The 19,681-nt window shown below is 43.5% G+C and overlaps 1 protein-coding gene across 1 annotated transcript in view; it reads left to right on the top strand.

The window, feature by feature from the left end:
* The window catches only part of LOC8035978 (PIH1 domain-containing protein 1), an 88,382-nt gene that overhangs the window by 47,499 nt on the left and 21,202 nt on the right, over positions 1 to 19,681 (top strand). The window contains exon 6 of the mRNA XM_040209767.3: positions 13,575 to 13,698. Coding sequence (XP_040065701.1) covers positions 13,575 to 13,698 — 124 coding nt within the window. The remainder of the gene's footprint in view (positions 1 to 13,574; positions 13,699 to 19,681) is intronic.

Raw genomic sequence — 19,681 nt, 5'->3', positions numbered from 1 at the left:
CGGCAAGCGCAGACACAAGCCGGCTGTGACTAGTACGGCATCCGTCCAAAGATGAGCCCTAATAATATCGAGAAAAATAGTGCACATTTTTGGTGCAGTCACATTTGTTGCTCTCAATTGCTTCAATCTTTTTTTTTTTTTTTTTTTTTTATTGAATATAGCTTGGGTTACTCTCGGAGTTTCGCTCACTCGGCCGATCTGTTGAAGAGGAGAAGTGAAACGTCCAAACAAAGTTTAAGTCCGAGTTGAGACGTGACTGTCGAGTCTCGACACATTGCTATTCGTGTCTGGTATTATAGAGATTTAGGGAGCAGGTGTTGAGCTTCATTAATATATGCTAGAGCCGTTGCCTGGGGTTTGTCAAATGGTTGGCGTGCGGAAGTGAAAACGTCATTATTTTATTCTATTACGGAGAAATGTTATATAGGGCAGAAAATATTTTAAAACCAGGAAAATAGTGATGTCGTTTAGGGAACGCATGTGAATTTACAACTGGTGGAAACTGTGCAAAACAAAAGCTTTTTTTAAATCTTATATATAATTATGAGGTACGGCAAGGGTGCAGGCGAGCTGGCTGAATATGTATACATTTTTAACCCTGGAGAGTGGGGACAAGAGAGTCAAATATACGACACAGAGATCTGTGTCGTATTAGTCCTCCTTGTCCCTACTCTCCAGGGTTAATTAAAATGTCTATATAATTATCTTCTTCACATGTCCACTCGTAGATGAGTGTTTGAACCCGTTGCACTCTACTCCGGCAGTAAAAGAAAGAAAAAAGTGTAAAAATTTGTTTTTTAACAACTTTTTTAACTTATTTTCAATTACAAATTTTATGATGCATTTCTGTACTTTACTCGCTAGTGTATCTTGAAGAGATACACTACAATGCACCTTGATGTTTGGCCTGGCGGTTGTGGAGTTATTTTAATTGTCATTTTAGCGCGATGTGCCCGAACCTGCCATCTGGCTTACACGAACGCAGTTAATTCCATTCTGTACACGTCATTGTTCACGAGAATCGCACTCTACGTGTGTTAGGTCACAACCCACCACGCACGTGTTCAGGCGAGCAAAGTATGCGCCATACGTACGAATGCTAAAAATGGCACGGACCAGAAGCGATTGCCTGGAATGGTTTATAGATATTTTGCTAAATTACTTAAGCACCAAGAAGTATATGCATTCTACAAAAGCACTTACGCGCGCTGGCGTCTGCAACGCTAACTTTTCTTAAGAAAATCTAAAAACAAATGGCACGTTCCTTCAGGTAACACGAGTCCGTGTGGCACCCGTACCCACATTCCGAGCATTCTCGGCGGTGCTCGGGTAATTTGTCAAAATATGTTTTGCGTGACTCTCTGACCTATTTTCGCCAGCGTGACTGCCTGCTTCTGATCGAAGGAGGACGGATTTGCTAGCAATTTCACGAAACTAGCGATCCGCGGCTTAAGCGTACCGAATTGCAAAAACCAATTTTTTTTTTTTCAGAATCCAATTTGCTTTTGTTTTTCTTTTTTATTTTACTTTCTCATATTTCAGTACGTAGGCCAAGGTCATACTTTGCGCAACTAGAGATTATTATGAACTTCAGATAGCACGAACGCCCGTTTTCGTTCTGTTTTACGCGAAAAAGGCCTCGCTGCCCGACGGTTACGTCAGCTTTGGATGGCGGGGAAAACTGGGGAAAAACCGGGAAAAAAACTGGGGAGAAGGGTGTGTTCGTTTTGGCAGCGAACAAAATATAACTTTTTTATTTGACTAGAGTGAATCTATAGGTACGAGATAGGAATTTCGGAATCAGAAAGCATCCACATTCAGATGATGCCTCTGGATTAGGTAGCTCGAAAAATCGGCGGAGCGTAGTACAACACTTCCCGCTCTCAATTTCTGCTCAGTACGCCCTCTTCCATACCTTCTTCCCTTTCACTGCCTTGGTCGTATTATCACCTCTCCCCGTTTATGAGGCGACTGTACAGGGGGGGGGGGGGGGGGGGGGGGGGGGGGGTACTAAGGTGATTATTTTTTTCTGTAGAAAACCGAAGTCATACTTCGGTGATGGAGTCTATTCGCGACTCCAACTCTCATTTTCCAAGATGGCGGGTTTAGTGAGGGTCAGAGATGCGTGCCGCTGTTGAGCCTATCTGGTGTGCTGGCTTCACTGAGCGACATAAATTATTTCTGGTAATACAAGGAAGCTAATGTTTTATGAGCGCAGGTCACCTTTTTAACCTGAAAACAAGTACGTTGTTTAGCGCATTATTTACGGAAGGATGCGCGTTTTAATTCTAGAGCGAAACCGAAACTTACCTCTATTTTGGATTTAATTTCTCGATATAGGTCTTAATTTCAGATTCTTTCATGACTCAAGATGTGTCTGACATCGTAATTATTTACTTAAAAGTAGTACACAGAATTCTTTTTTTTTTTTTTGTCATACTGTTCGATCCAGGCTGATATTTGTAGTTGTTGAAAAAATCAGTGCTGATATCTGTGCGTTCTCGCTGCCTTTTTCTCGCGCGGATAATTGTCATGGGAAATAATGAGAATTATCCCAGCACAAGAATAAGAGAGTAATTCCAATTTTTACCATATGTCCACGAAACGCATAAACTAATGAACGCTGCTCTCACTGCAACAACCGAAAGACGGAATCCGAGTCAGACAGCTGAAGCGTGTGTGTGTGTGTTTTTATAGCACCGCGTGACGTGTAGGACTTCATATTACCTTTAGTGTTTGACTGTTTGTCTATCTTGATAATTATGTCAGAGTTTTTCATATGCTGAAAAGAAAACAGAATTATACCTTTCTGGAAAGACTATTATAGTTAAATACCGTATTCTCGTGATCTTAGCGTTGGAGGTATACATTGCCGCGATTTGTATTAATAATAATAATAATATTAAAATTCACTTATTTGAATAAGTAATTCTTAAAGAGTAACTGCAAAGAAAAAAAAGTGTATTTTTAAACATCGTAATTTCAACAAGCATGTCACAAAACAATTATTCCGCCAAAAATAAAATTTTTTACAGCAATATTTATTGTGCGAGACTGATTTTAGTTTGCGGCTCTTTCGTCCGTTTTAAATCGCGCGCCACAAAGTTGGTATTATACGTCACGTAGTGGCTGCCATACGTCACGGAGTGACGTATAACAGCCACTCTGTGCGCATCGAAAGAGCGGGAGTTTTAAATGTGGAGAAGTTGTGACTCCGACTAAATTACGTCCTATGGCGTAAATATTCCTTGAAAAAAAAAAAAAAATTGGTTTTTTCAGAAGATTTGTTTTGTGACATGCTTGTCCCAATTAGGCTGTTTCAAAAAAAAAAAAAAAGCTTTTTTTTTGCAGCTACTTTTTAAAGCTCTGATATAATTTGTTGCTTATGATCTAATTTTAAACGCGCGAAGAAATATGAAAATGAAAACTGTGCAAATTATCATCACTGGTTCCAATTGTTGCTTTTAATTACCAATCAAATAAAAATAGTCTAAAATCAATGAAAACATTCTAGCTAATGTAAAAAATCTACGTAAAATTACATTAATTGTGGGTAAAGTATATTGTGCTGTCAAAGTCGCGACTTTCGACAATCGGCGAAACTTCCAAAGTCGCCGCCACTATACTTCCAGACCAAATGCCCAAAAGTAAAAAAAAAAAAAAAGGAAACAGCTTTTTTTTAATTACTAGTTTTTTCAAACCTTTATTTAATTTTGTATCTGCTCGCCGTCGCTTTGCCAATCTCAGCCTTTCCAGTTTGAAGGAACGCCTACGTTTCGTTGGCGTTGGAAGCCGGTGAAACAATAGTGAGTTTTAATATTGCGTATACGAGCGAACTCAAGCCCTGTGTGTTTGCGTTAGTTTTGCGTGTTCCACACTGCACTTGCGCAGAGCCCGAAATTGCGGTCTTGGATGGCGCATGGCGATGAGGCGCACGCTAAACGTGGGGCATGCTACTCTAACGCAAACGCACACCGCTTGCGTTTGCTTCTATGCGCAATACTAAAACTCTCCAGTAATGTACGATCCCATACCGGCTGCAGCACTACGTTGGGACAGTGAAGAGTGTTGTTTCCATTCGGAAACGACATTTTGCGAGCCATGATCGCGAGCAGTTCCGCCATGCCCGCTGAGCAGGAGAATCGGGGGACCCTCACTAGACCGCTTCCCGTTTCCGCCGCGGGAGGGCAAGCGTCGAGCTGCAGACGCGACAAAACACTTTAAACGACAGTCACAGACGAAATGAATAGCACATTTTGTTTTCCACCAGCTCTGCGCGATGATCAATTTACCTCTTTTCTTCATACTGGCTACTGCAGGTCAGGAATATCGGTGGTTTTGAAAGAACCGAGGTGGATGGACTTTCAGATTTCTAACTGAATAGTTAATACCCTGAAGGGTACACTTGTTTAATACATGTAGCGAGTTTAGGAGTTTGGCAGATTTAGAAATAGGGACTTTTCATTCATAGTTGGACCACTGATTCCAACTAAGTATTCTTAATCCTAAATTTAGACTGAACGAGATGTATTATAAGATGTACCTTTCGCTGTTGGTAACCCTCTCAAATGGCCACGACATTTCAAGATCTCGAGGTCATTCTTGAGAAAAACAAATATTTTGATTTTTCGGTTAATATCGGTTACCGCTAAATAATTTAGGTTACTGTTACAACAGATTTTACTTAAAGGGGCGGTGCAACGATTTTATGGTTAAAAGAATTTGCATCTCGTCATTTTTACGTTGTTTATCGTGTCCCAGAGGATAGAGAAAACACTTCCTTCTTTAAAAATGTCGCGATTCCGCTGCATAATCGCAAAGCAAAAGTCGAGCTTTTTCCCCCACCTGCAGCCCCAAGTGGCAGCCGAAGGAACTACGACGGAAAGATTACGTGACCTCGCTCGGCTCTAAGCTGCAGCATAGCGCCCGCTAATGTACGCAGAGAGAGGGAGGGGAAGCGTCCTCCGAGATAGCACACGGGAAGCTACACGGCACTCCGAATGACGTCACTGGGAGTGCGACCAGGTGTGACCCTGAAGAATGGGAGTGAGTTGAGGGGTGCCCGAAATGCCAATATTTATCTTTTTTTTACGCAACAACTAGGACACGCAGGCGAAATCGGTTTTCTGTTCTTTACTTCAGAAGTGTCAGGGGGCAACTTTCAGAAATCTTTGACCAAAGTCCAAAAATCGTTGCACCGCCCCTTTAACGGTTTCGTTACGGTTACTGAAAAAAATTCGTTCCTAAACGGTTTTCGGTTTCGGTTACAGTTGCGGTTTGAGTCCCTGGGTTAAAGTGACTCTGACAGGGTATTTATACTCGCCAAGGTTTTTATTGGTACATGACATATAAGAGCCCAAATACCCACAACATCCCAAATACCCTCCCCCCCCCCCCTATTTCCCTGCGGCTCTTGAAAGTTTCGTTGTTATGTTTGCGGCTCTTAGGCCGCGTCAGCCTGGCCACCCCTGGCATAGCCCATACCATACGCTACTCGAAGTAGTTCTTACGAGATACGGTTAGGGAGTTTTTCTAGTTTCCCGCTACGGCTCTCTGCAACGAAGATTCCACCACTGCGTATGCGCTGCCTTGCCCGTGGAGCCTCGGATCTCGTGGCGGGTTGCAGAGAACGTTGCAGGACAGCGAAAACATGCATCTGCGAGAAGTTTCTAAGGTGTCGGCGTGCGTGAGATGTATCACTACCGCCTGGTATATACCCCAGTCTAGCTGTTTTATTGCACTGGCTGAATTTCTCACCTACAACGTAAGCGAGTCTCGTCGTAGCTTAAAGGAAGGCTGACTAGTGATGTGGTTGCCGGATTGTTATGATTTCAAAACATTCTGTTCTCGCTGCGAACTACGCACCATATTGATTCGATCTTTCTGTCGCGAAGTGACAATACTCGAAAGTTGTGCATTATTTTTTGGTATGTTTTCGCTCGGGTTCGTCAGTTCCATTTCAGTGTGCTTCGTTCTGCGTCCTTCTGCTCTACCGAGAAGCGATATACCCATAGAGTGGGCATCGCGATTTGGCGTGTTAGGCTTCGCCGCAAAGCAGCCGCATGGTGAGGAAAAAGCACGTGATTCTGCATCATCATAAAACTGTACATCTAGGACTCCATTGACGTGCATAATTAAATAATTGGACAAAAGAAAACAAAAGTGGTTTTTCTTTGCGTTTGAAGGCGTGTGTGTTGAGAAAGTAATGTATAACTGATCATAAATTCACACACGAGTGTATTTTAACTCTCTACATGCAATGAAAAGTTTGTAACGCTGCATGACTGCACGATTTTAATACGTTTAGGTGGTGATGGAGTCGAGCTGGTTCGGATCTGACATGTAGTGTCAGTGACAGTGGCTAGAAAAAAAGAACAAACACTGTGCATGTTTTGCTCGTAATGTATTTTAAAGGAAAAACACAAGCACGGTGTTTGTGTTTGTCATTGTTTGTGGCGCAGTATCCCGCATTATGTTATACTAGCATATCGCTTTGTCTTGCATGGGACTAGTCACATTTTGTGTACCTTAGTCCCAAATGTTGTTATTTTGGGGCAATAAGCAAATGACGGGTATACTATTTTTGAAGGGACCCTGAAATAATTTTGCCTTCGTTAACCAGCACTCAGGATAAGTTTGTATCGTGCAACCTTGTTTACCACACGAAGTGTGGTAGACAAGGTTGTTGACCTCGAGAGCCTCATTTTGGCTTACTCGCCTCATGTTATTGTTGTCACGGAGACCTGGCTGAACCATGACATTGCAGACCATGAAATAGTTCCACCGGGATACCGGATGCTTCGAAAAGACCGTGATAGGCGAGGGGGAGGTGTGGCAGTGATCTTTAGGGACGAACTTCTAGTAACCAGACTAGCTGACATTCCCGATCTGGAATGCCTATGGGTTAAGACAGGTCTGGGAGAAGTAACTATAGTAACAGGAGCATGCTATCGCCCCCCCCCCTAACCCTGATTCTTCATTCTTTATCAAGTTAAATGAGTACATTACGAACAATAATTTAGGGGAGCGGAACCTAATCCTTGCAGGGGACTTCAACACGCCTGAAATTGATTGGTCGTCCACCTACCCAGTTCCGCTTTCGTCACAGGCTGAACCTTTGGTTGACATGGCTTTTTTTCACAACCTGACCCAGCTAGTGAAGTGTGAAACTCGCGTGTGTGGTTCCGCCAGGTCTACGTTGGACTTAGTATTTGTCAGCAACACTCTAGCACAGAAAGATACTCTCATTTCCGCTCTAGACGCAATTTCTGACCATAAAACAGTTCACTTGTCCCTTTCCATCACTGCGGAACCTGAGAAACAGAGCAAAACAGTGTATGTCTCTGATTTTGCACAGGCGAATGATGTTTGTATTCTCGACGAAATGGAAAAGGCTTTCTGTGAGTTTTCAGCCATTAGCGACTTTCCTCAATGCAATGTGGATGAGCTCTGGCTTTTTTTTAAATCATTGGTACGGTGCATCAAAGATTAGGTGCCTAAAATTAAGAAAACGACGCACAAAAAGAATCCCTGGATGACTCGCGACATCATCCACTTGGTACGTAAAATTAACAGAGTAAAGAAAAGTTGTAAGAGACACCCTAACAACGGCAGGAGCCGTAACCTTGACGACTTCAGACAGCAGTTGAAAGAAAGCATTGAAGCGGCTAAACAGAAATACCATCCTGAAACACTGCCAAATTTTATGCTGAAATCACCAGATAAATTTTGGAGGTATCTTTCGTCTCGTAAACTGACAATCAGTAGTCTTAAAGTGGCCGGGGAGCATGTGAGTGACAAAGCAAAACTGGCAAACTGTTTCAATTTTTTTTAAAATCTACCTTCACAATAGATGATAACACGCACCCCACTTTTGAGGCGCCGACGAATACCCCTCTGTTGAACGACTTGACGATCTGTGAAGATGGAATCTTTTCTTTGTTGCTCGATCTCGACGTTAAAAAATCTACCGGGATAGACAACGTTCCGAACGCTTTTCTACGCCGTTATGCCGAATGGTGTGCAAAATATCTTACAGTTATTTTTCGGGGGTCTCTAGATAGCGGCAGGGTACCCACAGAGTGGAAGTACGCAAAAGTTATCCCTGTTTTTAAGGCCGAAGATCGTGAGTTTGTGACAAATTACCGACCAATTTCACTGTTGTGTACTGCGGAGAAATTATTGGAACATGTAATATTTACGCATATTTGTCATTTTTTAGAATCAAGTAACTTACTGCATCCTCGGCAACACGGTTTCCGCAAAGCTTTGTCTACTTCCACTCAGTTGGTTGAAACCACGCATTATTTTTCTGAAGTCCTAAACCGTCGTGGCCAGGCAGACGTGGTCTTCTTGGACTTCTCAAAAGCTTTTGATCAGGTATCCCACCCGAAGTTATTAATAAAACTGAAAGCAATCTTAAGGAACGACATGATTACAAACTGGATTAGTGACTACTTAACACTTCGTCGACAGGGGGTTGTCATAGATGGAACGATTTCCGAACCTGTTTTCGTTGACTCTGGTGTGCCTCAGAGATCCGTTCTTGGACCGTTACTTTTTTTTATATTCATTAATGACATCTTAGATGATATACCAGTCCAGATTAACCTTTTCGCCGACGACTGTGTTCTTTACACTGAAATTTCTAGTCCTGACGACCACCTTCTCATCGATGCCTCCCTGGCAAAAATTAACTTATGGTGCGCGAAGTGGCAAATGACTCTTAACGCGGAAAAAACAGTATTTATGAACATCACACGAAAAAAAACTATTTCACATTTTTCTTACTCAATAGGCGGCGTACCTCTGCAAAAAGTTGAATCATTTAAGTACCTAGGGGTGATCATTACGTCGGATCTACGATGGAACGATCACATTCACTACATCTCAAGACGTGCTTTCCAAAAGCTAGGCTACCTGAGACGATCCCTGGGGCGCTCCAGTGTATCGGCGAAGCTGACTGCATTCCAGACCTACGTGCTACCCATTCTGGAATATGCAGGAGTGGTTTGGGATCCGCACACCGAAGTAAACAAAAATAAAGTGGAAAAAATACAAAGGAGGGCGGTAAGGTTTATCTACAACTCCTATAGCTGGTCTGTGTCTCCCAGCCAGCTCCTGCAAAATGCCAACCTCGAGAGTCTTGAAAATAGACGACGGAGAGATCGATTAAAATTCTTCTATCTAATCATTAATGACCAGCTAAAGATTAACAAAAACAAGTATATCTCATTTTTTCAGCCACGATTAACAAGACGATCACATCAACTGTCAATAAGGGAATTTTCTGCTAAAAACAATGTATTTCATTATTCATTTTTTCCACGCACTGTTATAGAACGGAATTCCCTGCCAGCCGACGTTGTGAACAGTTCAACCTTGTCTTCATTCCTCTCCCAAATCGGTTAAAAAAGTAAATAGTTGTTGTATGTGTGAGTTGCATCTTGATTGAATATTATGCATTCTATATTCGCGAGTGTTTTCCGATGGGATTGGATGAGCCAGTCACTTTGCTTGTCTGTGTCGCGTTGCAGCAAGGCGCTGCCGAGATTTTGAACTCTGTATAACGGCACTTTTTTCTTTTTTTCAAATATATAGTTTCACTCCTGCTATCGCCTCCACGAGGTGAGCAGTATTAATAAATAAATAAAATCTCGACACGGGCACTGAGGTTTGTGTTCTTCTAGTTTCATTCGATTCACGAAGTAGAAAAAGTCCCCGTTCATTTTGCATGCAGCAAACAAATCATCGATTTTGACTTACAAAGAACAATTCTTGACGTTCGACATCAAATTCCGAAGAACATTTCGCTAAATATTCCCAGTTGCGGATGTTCCATGTGATATCCCATCTTGGGAGCGGACTTTCTTGGATGTTTCATCCTACCCGTGGATATGCACAGCAAACGCCTTCTCGACTCCAACCTAACCGTGAGCGCAGTATGCCAAAAACCTCTCATGGAAGCCGCTATTCATTATCTTCCATCTTCATGATATGAAACGCTCCTTGAATTGTACTCGCAACTAATCACGGTAAACAGTTTGGATACGCCTGGTAAGCATGACGTGGCCACATCGTCACTACAGGTACAGAACCACCAGTCTGTACTCGTCCTGGACGTTTGCCTTCCGCACGACTCAAAATTGCAAAAGACTAATTGAAGCATATGCTAGAGTTTGGCGTTATTCGACCATCTAAAAGTCCACGGGCCTCTCCACTACACGTGGTACCTAAAAGGGAACCTGGTGACTGGCGACGATGTGGATATTACCGGGCTGTCAACAATGCGACTTTCCCTGACGGGTGCCCACGCCACGCATTGGCGATTTCACGGCCTCCGTGCAAGGATCTACCATCTTCTCAAAGGTTGACCTGGTAAAGGCGCACACCATCAAATTCCAGTAGTACAGCAAGCTAGACATCTCAAAAACCGCTATAGCAACACCATTCGGCCTGTTTGAATATCTTCACATATGTTCGGAATGCTAAACGCTGGGCAAACATTCCAGCGATTCCTGGACACCGTCGTCCGAGGCCTCCTTTTTGCTTTGCGTACCTCGGCAACATTCTGGTTTTCAACGCAAATGAACAACAGCACGATCGCAACACCTTCGCACCATCTTTAATTGACTGGCCAGCAATGACATCACCATTAACAAAAGCAAGTGTGTCTTGGGCGCCGACGAACTCGACTTTCTCGGTCATCATGTTAACATTGAAGGAATTTCGTTCTTGCCCGCGAGGGTGGAACCTAACGCCAATTTTTCTCTGCCGTCGTGCATTCGCAGACTTCACGAATTCCTCGGGTTAGTTAACTTTTACAAGCGATTTATTCGCGAACTTGCCCATAGCCTTCATTCATTGACTCCTCTATTGCAGAGCAATACAAAGGACTCCATACCATTAGTTTGGACAGACAAAACGGCGCATGCTTTCAAGCAAATCAGAGACGACCTCACTTTGGCTACAATCCTTCTTCATCCCCACCATGATGCTCCGATAAACGTCACGGTTGACACCTCGAATGAGGCCACAGGAGCTGTTTTGCATTAGGTTGTGAATAACAGCTGGCAACCCCTGGCATTAATGGACGAGGAGTGTGTTGGTGTGGGTCAAGATTGAAGAAAGAATAGAAAGATGTGATGGTGTATTCGTCTTACTTGTTAACTCTTTCTTCAGTTTTAACCACTGGCATTTTTCTTGAAGAAGCTCGTACCATGTGAAAAGAAGTACCGCGGCCGAGAATGACTAACAATATACCACGCCATCAAACATTTTCGCCTTTTCATCGAAAGTCGAGACTTCCACGTTCTTACTGGTTAAGCCTCTTACATTTGCATTAAAGGCCGACCAACAAATAGAAAGAAGGAAACTCTCCCTCAATTCCTCGTTTCCCTTCGAGAAAGAGGGAGACCCTCCTTTCTGCAGGGAGCAGCTTAGATACCGTCCTTGTGAGGAAGGTAAGAGAGAAGAGTGAGAAGGGCGCAGGAGGGAATAGAGATAAAGAACCTGAGAACCGGTTTTCTGCTGGCAGACGACGAATCTGCAAGGCGGCCTTTAATGTCTGCAAACAGCATGCGTGGTGAAATTCGACTTATGTCTTTTATATCCGAATTCACCACCGACATTCGTCACGTCAAAGGTTCAGACAACGGCGCAGCAGGCACACTTTCCCGCATCGTCATGACATCGCAACTCTCGCTGCCACCGTTTGTTGATTACCAAACTTTGGCACGAGAACAGGCGGATGAGGTCGGGAACATTCGTACTCATTCTAGTCATTTCATTTTCTAGGAAATACAACCCTTAACAGGAGCCATTGGTCTGTGAGATGTCGACAGGCAGTCCTCGCCCTTTCGTTCCATCGAGATTCCGGATAAACTTTATCACTCTTTTCACTGCTTGTCACGTCGTGGGATACGCGCAACACGATGACTTGTAACTCAGATTTATCTGACTAACTGTGAATCGCGACATGAGGGAGTGGACACGTGCTGCCTCCAGTGCCAACACTCCGAGGTCACTCGGCGCACATCTTCACCCTTTTCGTCCTTTACCACTCCTGACCATCAAACAATATAACTACTTGCTCACCTGCATTGACTGATTTACGCGTTGGGTCGAAGCCTACCCGATCCAGGATATTCGTGCCGAGAACGTCGGCCACGCTTGGGTATCCAGATTCGGTGTACACCTCTTACCACGGATCGTGGGCTCCACACTGCTTTGAAAACGGACGTCTATTGTAGCCTAACTGCATTGGTTTATGGAACCTTACGTCTACCATGATAAGTTCTCACAAATGGGCCAGATCAATAATAGTGGATTTACCGAGCTACGCTGAGAATTTGTTGATAATGCACAACATCCGACCCACTCCTCCTCGCCGGTAGTACCTTCTCACACGCACACACGTGTTTCTTCGCCGATACGCTAGACCTCTTCAACAGCCCTACGGCGGTCGTTACAATTTTACTCTCGACATCAAAGGACAAAAACAAACCGTGTTCATTGACCGCTTAAAACCAGCTCACCAAGAATTTACGAATTTACTTCCCTATGGGCTGGGCTTCGCGCGCTTAAGAACATGCTTTAATGGTTCCGGTAGTGCGGTACACGGAATACGGTAACGGCTTGCCCCCGCAAAAATATGCCGTCAGTATAGTCGCGTGGTTGCAGCCAGCCAATGGGAAGAAACTGCCGGCATTTGCCCGCCCGGACTACTCTGCCGGCTTCCGGCAAAATAGACTCGTCCATGTTTATTCGGAGTGCGCTACAGTTTTGAACGCGTAAACGTTGAAGGCTGCTGCGAAACGCGAGTGCATCGAATCCGCCGAAGCCGGCCGGCGAATATTTGTTTTTTCGCGGACTTCTGTGTGACATATGGTAAGAAACGAATGCTTATTTGCACTTGTTTTTCCTAGCATTTGCTTCGTCGTCTTTTTTTTTTTTTTTTAACTCACCTTAGGGCAGTTCCCTGCCCCCAGTCGCTGCTTTGATTCCACCACGTTGGATTCTATGACGGAGAAAAAAGTGAACGACGAACATCGTTCTACGCCGGCGCGCGTTGGGTTTGCTGACGCGAAAGTTTAAGCAGGCCGGGCGCATTGGTAACGCCGATCGCGTTCAGAGCCTGAACTTACGACGATGCAAGGGGCGACGAGGCCGACGATATTTGCACGTCCTCTGTTTGGCAGCAGCAGCCGCTTCGCTGCAACCGCTTCGCTCCAACCCTCCAATCATTGAATTTTTCCGACTGTGTCACAGAGCAAAAATGTTTTGCTTCTTTTTTTTTTTTTTTTTGTAATTTTAGTTTGACAACAATTACCAAAATTATTGGAATTTCCGGGATTACACTTTTCCTCCATGTTCCTACGTTTCGTGAGGTCCGTTTCACCGCAAATTTCAAACCAGTTTATAAATAACTGGAGCGCTCCCTAAACTTTCTTTTTTTTTTCTTTTTTTTTTTGGGGGGGGGGGGGGGAATAAATAGACCCCCTTTGATTGCAGTACTGTTGGATTAAGTTGGCAGAATGTTTGGTGTCACTGATGATTTTTCGATGGCATCGCAGGAAACCCAAGGCAGAGGACCGGCAGCCTTCCGGGGACAGGAAGGCGTTTCCCGTCCAGCTTACGAGGCACAGCGGACCCGGAGTTGGGGACACGCTGGTGGCACGCCTCTCTCTGCCCGGAGTCGTAGGTGGCGCTAATTGTCGCTATGCCTGCAACTTGGCTCTGTTACGGGCTTTGCTGCGCCATTACCTTGCTCTATTCTGCTCCATTTCGTCAGAGTATAATGAATTTGCGCGAGCATTGCGCCAAAACTAAATTTCATTTTATTAAAGATCAGGCCCGCTACATGGCCGGATAGTTATTATAGTCCTGTCCGGATTTACGGAACTTTCGATTATCGCCTAAAATAACGTACTACTCGATTTGATCTTTGTATCAAACGCTTGTACAGTAAACTCTCATTAATTCAAATTCCAGGAGGTCACAGATTTTAGTTTGAATTATCAGAAGTTTGAATTATCAGAAATTCATCTCAATATGATACTAGAAAACATTATGATTCTGGAAAACATTATGGAAACATTATGATACAAGAAAATATTATGATACTAGAAAACATTATACACCCTATTGGAAAACCCCAATATAAACAGCGTATTATGGATATTGGTAAACAATATCTTTTTATTGTATTGCAATACAATATAGACAGTGTATTGGAAAACATTACATTTATTGTATTGTATTACAATAAGGTTTTGTTATGGGATTCCAATATCCATAATACGCTGAAAAGATTGGAATCCAATACCGTATAAACCCTTATTGGATCCCCATGTGTCTATGGGGATCCAATAAGGGTTTAAGATTCCAGTGTACTTAGCGTATTATGGATATTGGAATCCAATATATTATATTGGCTACCAATAAAACTATACACGAGTTGGAAAATCACGTTCAGCGCAGCATTTCTCCGCAACGCAGTCTCTTCTTGTGTGTATTTCTGAGTGATAAAATAAAAAATGTTGCTGTTGTCAAATTATGAATAAAGAAGCAAAACACTGGGCTTATTCATAGCAAATATATTTAACATATTGCTGAACTGGAGGATCTGGCATTTACTGCAAAAGAAAGTCAATTGTTTAGGACCCTCATTCAAAAACTTGCTGTTTGAAAACAGAACGTGAAATCCTCACCTTTCAATGAAAACAGCACCTGCTAGCTGTAGCCATATAGAAGCTGCAAAATAAAAATTTGGGATTAGTTTGCAACAAGTAGCAATCCTTCACTAAGCTGGATAGATTCAAAATTATGTCTGTGTTTGATTGCGGAAAGATAAGCTTCCATTCCACTGCCACGGGTCATTCTGAGCTTGGTCAATTAAATACACCTATCCGCTCGTCTGGCTTCACAGTTCCTGCTTTGCACCTAACCACGGTGAAAGATACACTCTTTAGGTGAGGACACGCCGGGGCTGAATGAGCGGCGCGAGGAATCAAATAGTGTTCGTTCGACGGGCATCCGAAAGACTGCATCATTCGGCTGCCACCGTGCCCACGACTGACAGTGCCACCGGCGGCCAAACGGCGGAACTGTGTGACAGCAAAAAAACATTATCTCGTTGTCATGACACCCCGGTACACCATGGTCTTTCTGCACGTGTGACAACCTCGCTGGAGCTCTGCGCGTGTGGTACATAAGGCGGCACGAGCCGTCTTGAACGTGCCCACGGGTCGACGAGTCACCTGCTGGCGTTGCTTGAAACCAAAGTGAGAGAGTGTGAAGAGCGAACTTCATCGGTCCGTGGCCAAGAGCGCGCTGTCCTCACCTGAAGAGTATTATCTTACACCGTGCACCTAATTAAAGTATCTGGAATGCTCACCTTTGAGGAAAAACAAACTGGTGCTTGCTTGCTTGTAGGCCGTGGAAACTGAGAAACTGGGAGAGAGATTTGCGATTAGTTGCGTTCAAGTAGCAATTACATTGAGTAGCCCCGTAAAGTACACTAAGTCGATAGGATGGAAGCTTGGGCGAGTTACTGAACCATACTTGACGGTGACAGCGCAGCCAAATTAATCTCACACCAGACACTCAGGAAGACAAGCACACGCGCTGAACTTACAACTCTTGTGTATTCGACTGCTTCATTTTTCTCTTCAACGTCTGGGTTGACTTTTTAGAACGTGATAAGTAGAAGAAGTAGCACGAAATACAAAGGAAAATTCTAAAGAGAAGGCAAAAGAACAGTAAAAGAGAAGACAAATGAAGAAACGGAAAAAATATCTAAACGAAACACTTTTCCAAATTGTCCCTCTCCCTCATCGCTATCATTTAGATAGAAATTGGAGCTCTTTGGTCGACAGCGCTATAGAAGGACTACTTACAGACTTGTCCTTCAGCTGTGCTATCCTTTCCGCTTCCATTATTTCTCTAGTCAATGCGTCTCTACTCCTACCTATTACAGAACAATTTTCAAAATGTGCTATACAGCCACAATCGCGACAATGGATTCCCAAGTGTCCAGCTACGACTCGGTGGGTGTTATAAAAATGCTCTCTTAAACGATCATTCAAACACCTTCCAGTCTAGCCTACATACTCTCTACCACATGAGAGTGGGACAGAATATACGACTCCTTCAGCACAATTTACAAAGCTCTTTTGGTGCTTTTTCAAACAACCAACTTCACGGTGTGCCGTCATTTACCTTCCTGCACAGGCTTAGAAGCTTATTTGGTGCTGAAAAAGCAACATTAATGTTAATGCAGTTACCTATCTTTTTTAGACCGTGCGAAACTTTATGTATATATGGAACAATGGCCGTCCTTTTCTTTTCTGTATTGCGTTTAGGTCGTTCACCCCATCTTATTCTCCTTAATAAATCCTCTGCAACGGCTGTAAGTAATGCACTAGGATATCCTGTTGACTTTAACCTGGAGATTTGAGCATCAGAGCAAACATTAAGTGAATGAATACAAGACTTATTAAGCACACTGGTGAGACATAATTTAACAATGCCTCGCTTAACAAGCTTGGAGTGTGCTGACTGAAAATTAAGTGGTTTCTTCCCTCTCGGTTTGTATGACCAACATACATGATGCTCCGAAAAAATTAATCTGAGGTCCAAGAACCATAAGGAACCTTCTGTGGAGAGCTCATGAGTGATTTCTGGTGGATCTATACAGGATTTACAACAGGAAAGAACATTAGAGACTAATATTTGAAAGTCCTTAGCTGCACAATCTAGCACAATCAAAAAATCATCTACAAAGCGAAACACCTTCACAACAGAAGAAGCATCTAAGCTACGTGAAAGGATCCGGCCCCGATGCGCGAGGTAAAGGTTACTCAAAAGTGGTACTATGCATGAACCAATGCATAACCCTGCTTTTTGGAGAAAGGTGTTACCCTCCCAACATGCAAACATAGATTTAAAATATACGGTGAGCAGTTCAAGGAAACCACCTTGCAAAAATCCTGACGCGGTCTGAAAAGTAATAAGTCATGTATTCATTCAATTAAGGTTAGCTTTGATGCTCAAATCGCCAGGTTAAAGTCAACATGATATCCTAGTGCATTACTTACAGCCGTGGCAGAGGATTTATTAAAGAGAATAAGATGGGGTGAACGACCTAAACGCAATACAGAAAAGAAAAGGACGGCCGTTGTTCCATATATACATAAAGTTTCGCACGGTCTAAAAAAGATAGGTAACTGCATTAACATTAATGTTGCTTTTTCAGCACCAAATAAGCTTCTAAGCCTGTGCCGGAAGGTAAACGGATCGGCACACCGGGAAGTTGGTTGTTCGAAAAAGCACCAAAAGAGCTTTGTAAATTGTACTGAAGGAGTCGTATATTCTGTCCCACTCTCATGTGGTAGAGAGTATGTAGGCTAGACTGGAAGGTGTTTGAATGATCGTTTAAGAGAGCATTTTTATAACACCCACCGAGTCGTAGCTGGACACTTGGGAATCCATTGTCGCGATTGTGGCTGTATAGCACATTTTGAAAATTGTTCTGTAATAGGTAGGAGTAGAGACGCATTTACTAGAGAAATAATGGAAGCGGAAAGGATAGCACAGCTGAAGGACAAGTGTGTAAGTAGTCCTTCTATAGCGCTGTCGATCAAAGAGCTGCAATTTCTATCTAAATGATAGCGATGAGGGAGAGGGACGATTTGTATGTGTTTCGTATAGATATTTTTTCCGTTTCTTCATTTGTCTTCTCTTTTACTGTTCTTTTGCCTTCTCTTTAGAATTTTCCTTTGTATTTCGTGCTACTTCTTCTACTTATCACGTTCTGAAAAGTCAACCCAGACGCTGAAGAGAAAAATGAAGCAGTCGAATACACAAGAGTTGTAAGTTCAGCGCGTGTGCTTGTCTTCCTGAGTGTCTGGTGTGAGTTCGATTTTTCCTGCGCTGTCACCTTCAAGTACACTAAGTTGGAAAGATTAAAAAATTACACATGCGCGGGACATAGATAACCTCTTGCGACGTAACTAGGCATACGTCAATTGCGCTCGCGTGTATTACAGAAAAATAAGCTTCAATGAAGGCCCCCAGTCGTTCTGAGCTTCGTCAATTAAAAATGCTGTACCGGTCGTCTGGCTTCAGTATTCCTGCTTCGGGAATCTGGGACTCTCACCTCTGAGGAAAAGCAAACTGGGACCTGCTGGCTCTTAGGCCTTGGAAATTGCCAGAAAGATTTGCGATTAGTTGCGTCCAAGTACCGATTTCTTTGACCAGCCACCTACAGCACACTAAGCCGGATAAAATCAAAATTACATGTGCGTGACATAATATGCCTCTTGTGACAAAACTTGGCACATGTTTTGTCGCCTACAGCAACACTGAAGCCAGACAGACAAGCGATACGGCATATTTAATTGACGGAGCTCAGAACGACTGGGGACGCTTTCACTGAAGCTTGTTTTGCTGCAATACAAGCGTGTATTGCACCAAAACAAGCTTCAGTGAAAGCGTCCCCAGTCGTTCTGGGCTCCGTCAATTAAATATGCCGTACCGCTTGTCTGGCTTCAGTATTGCTGCTTCAGAAAAATCTAGAAAATCTAGAATCCTCACCTTTGAACAAGAATGAACTGGCGCCTGCTGGCTTGTGGGCCGTGGAAACTGCAAGAGATTTGCGATTAGTTATGTCCAAGTAACAATTTTTTTGAGTAGCCAACTACAGCACACTCAAAATTATATGCACGGGACATAGATGCCTCATGCGACGAACTTCCTTTATCCTTGTTTTCTGTTAACTCTGCCCACCTTCACCACCCGCCTCCAATTTCTGTGATACTTTTTAAATCTCGATTCCCTTAGTCCCAAAGGCCATGCCATGGCTTGTGCCAGTCACGGGTCTGTCAGCTCTGCAACCGGCGCCATTGTGGCAAAGACGCCAAAGCACCTGGCGCTTGATGTGCTCTTTTAATATTTTGAGCATGGCTCAAAACAGGTGGATGGGTGTCTGGTGATGGCCTGTAGCTGAGCCGGTTGGTTATCCATGCTTACTGATTACCAGCTGAACGTTAGGAAAAGCAACGAAGTGTGTTTCTCTCTCTCTTCGTCGCTTTTCCCAACGTTCAGCTGGTAATCAGTAAGCATGGGTGTCTGGTATGCCCTTTGCTTATTTGCTGATCGTTCCGAATCAGAGAATAGGCGCTTGTGCGACCTGGTCGCATGCTCGGTATTTTACAATAGTTGAAACCGAACTCTGCAGGAATCTTGAAACATAAGTAACATAATGTGCACGCCAAAAGGCATAGCAAATGAAACACCCACCATCTATCTATTTTCGTTTCTTGTCCGCAAGAAGCTGTTGTATATGTAGCCTCCCTTGCTTAAGCCGTTCCTCCCTAGTGTCCCGGTTGGGTCTCGTCCTGATGAATCGTCGGTGGAGACCTGAGGAGCGATCAACATCATCTTAGACCTTTTTGAGACAGAACCATATACTTGCTGAGAGGAAGTACACCCAAACAAATCTCAGGCATGTCATTTATAGTGCGTTTAAAATTGAGACGAATGATGTAAAATGAGACGTCAATACTGACGCACCCCTTTTGCGAACCCAAAATTTCGAAGGCCTTGTCCCCCTCGCTAGGGGGACAAGGCACATGAATCCCGGCATGTGGATGAAATTTTTACCTTAACATCCCGACTC

This window comes from Ixodes scapularis, unplaced genomic scaffold (assembly GCF_016920785.2).
Source record: "Ixodes scapularis isolate PalLabHiFi unplaced genomic scaffold, ASM1692078v2 PGA_scaffold4__175_contigs__length_147842914, whole genome shotgun sequence".
Lineage (NCBI taxonomy): Eukaryota > Metazoa > Arthropoda > Arachnida > Ixodida > Ixodidae > Ixodes > Ixodes scapularis.
The sequence above is the reverse complement of the archived record's forward strand: the minus strand, read 5'-3'. Positions and strand labels throughout refer to the sequence as shown.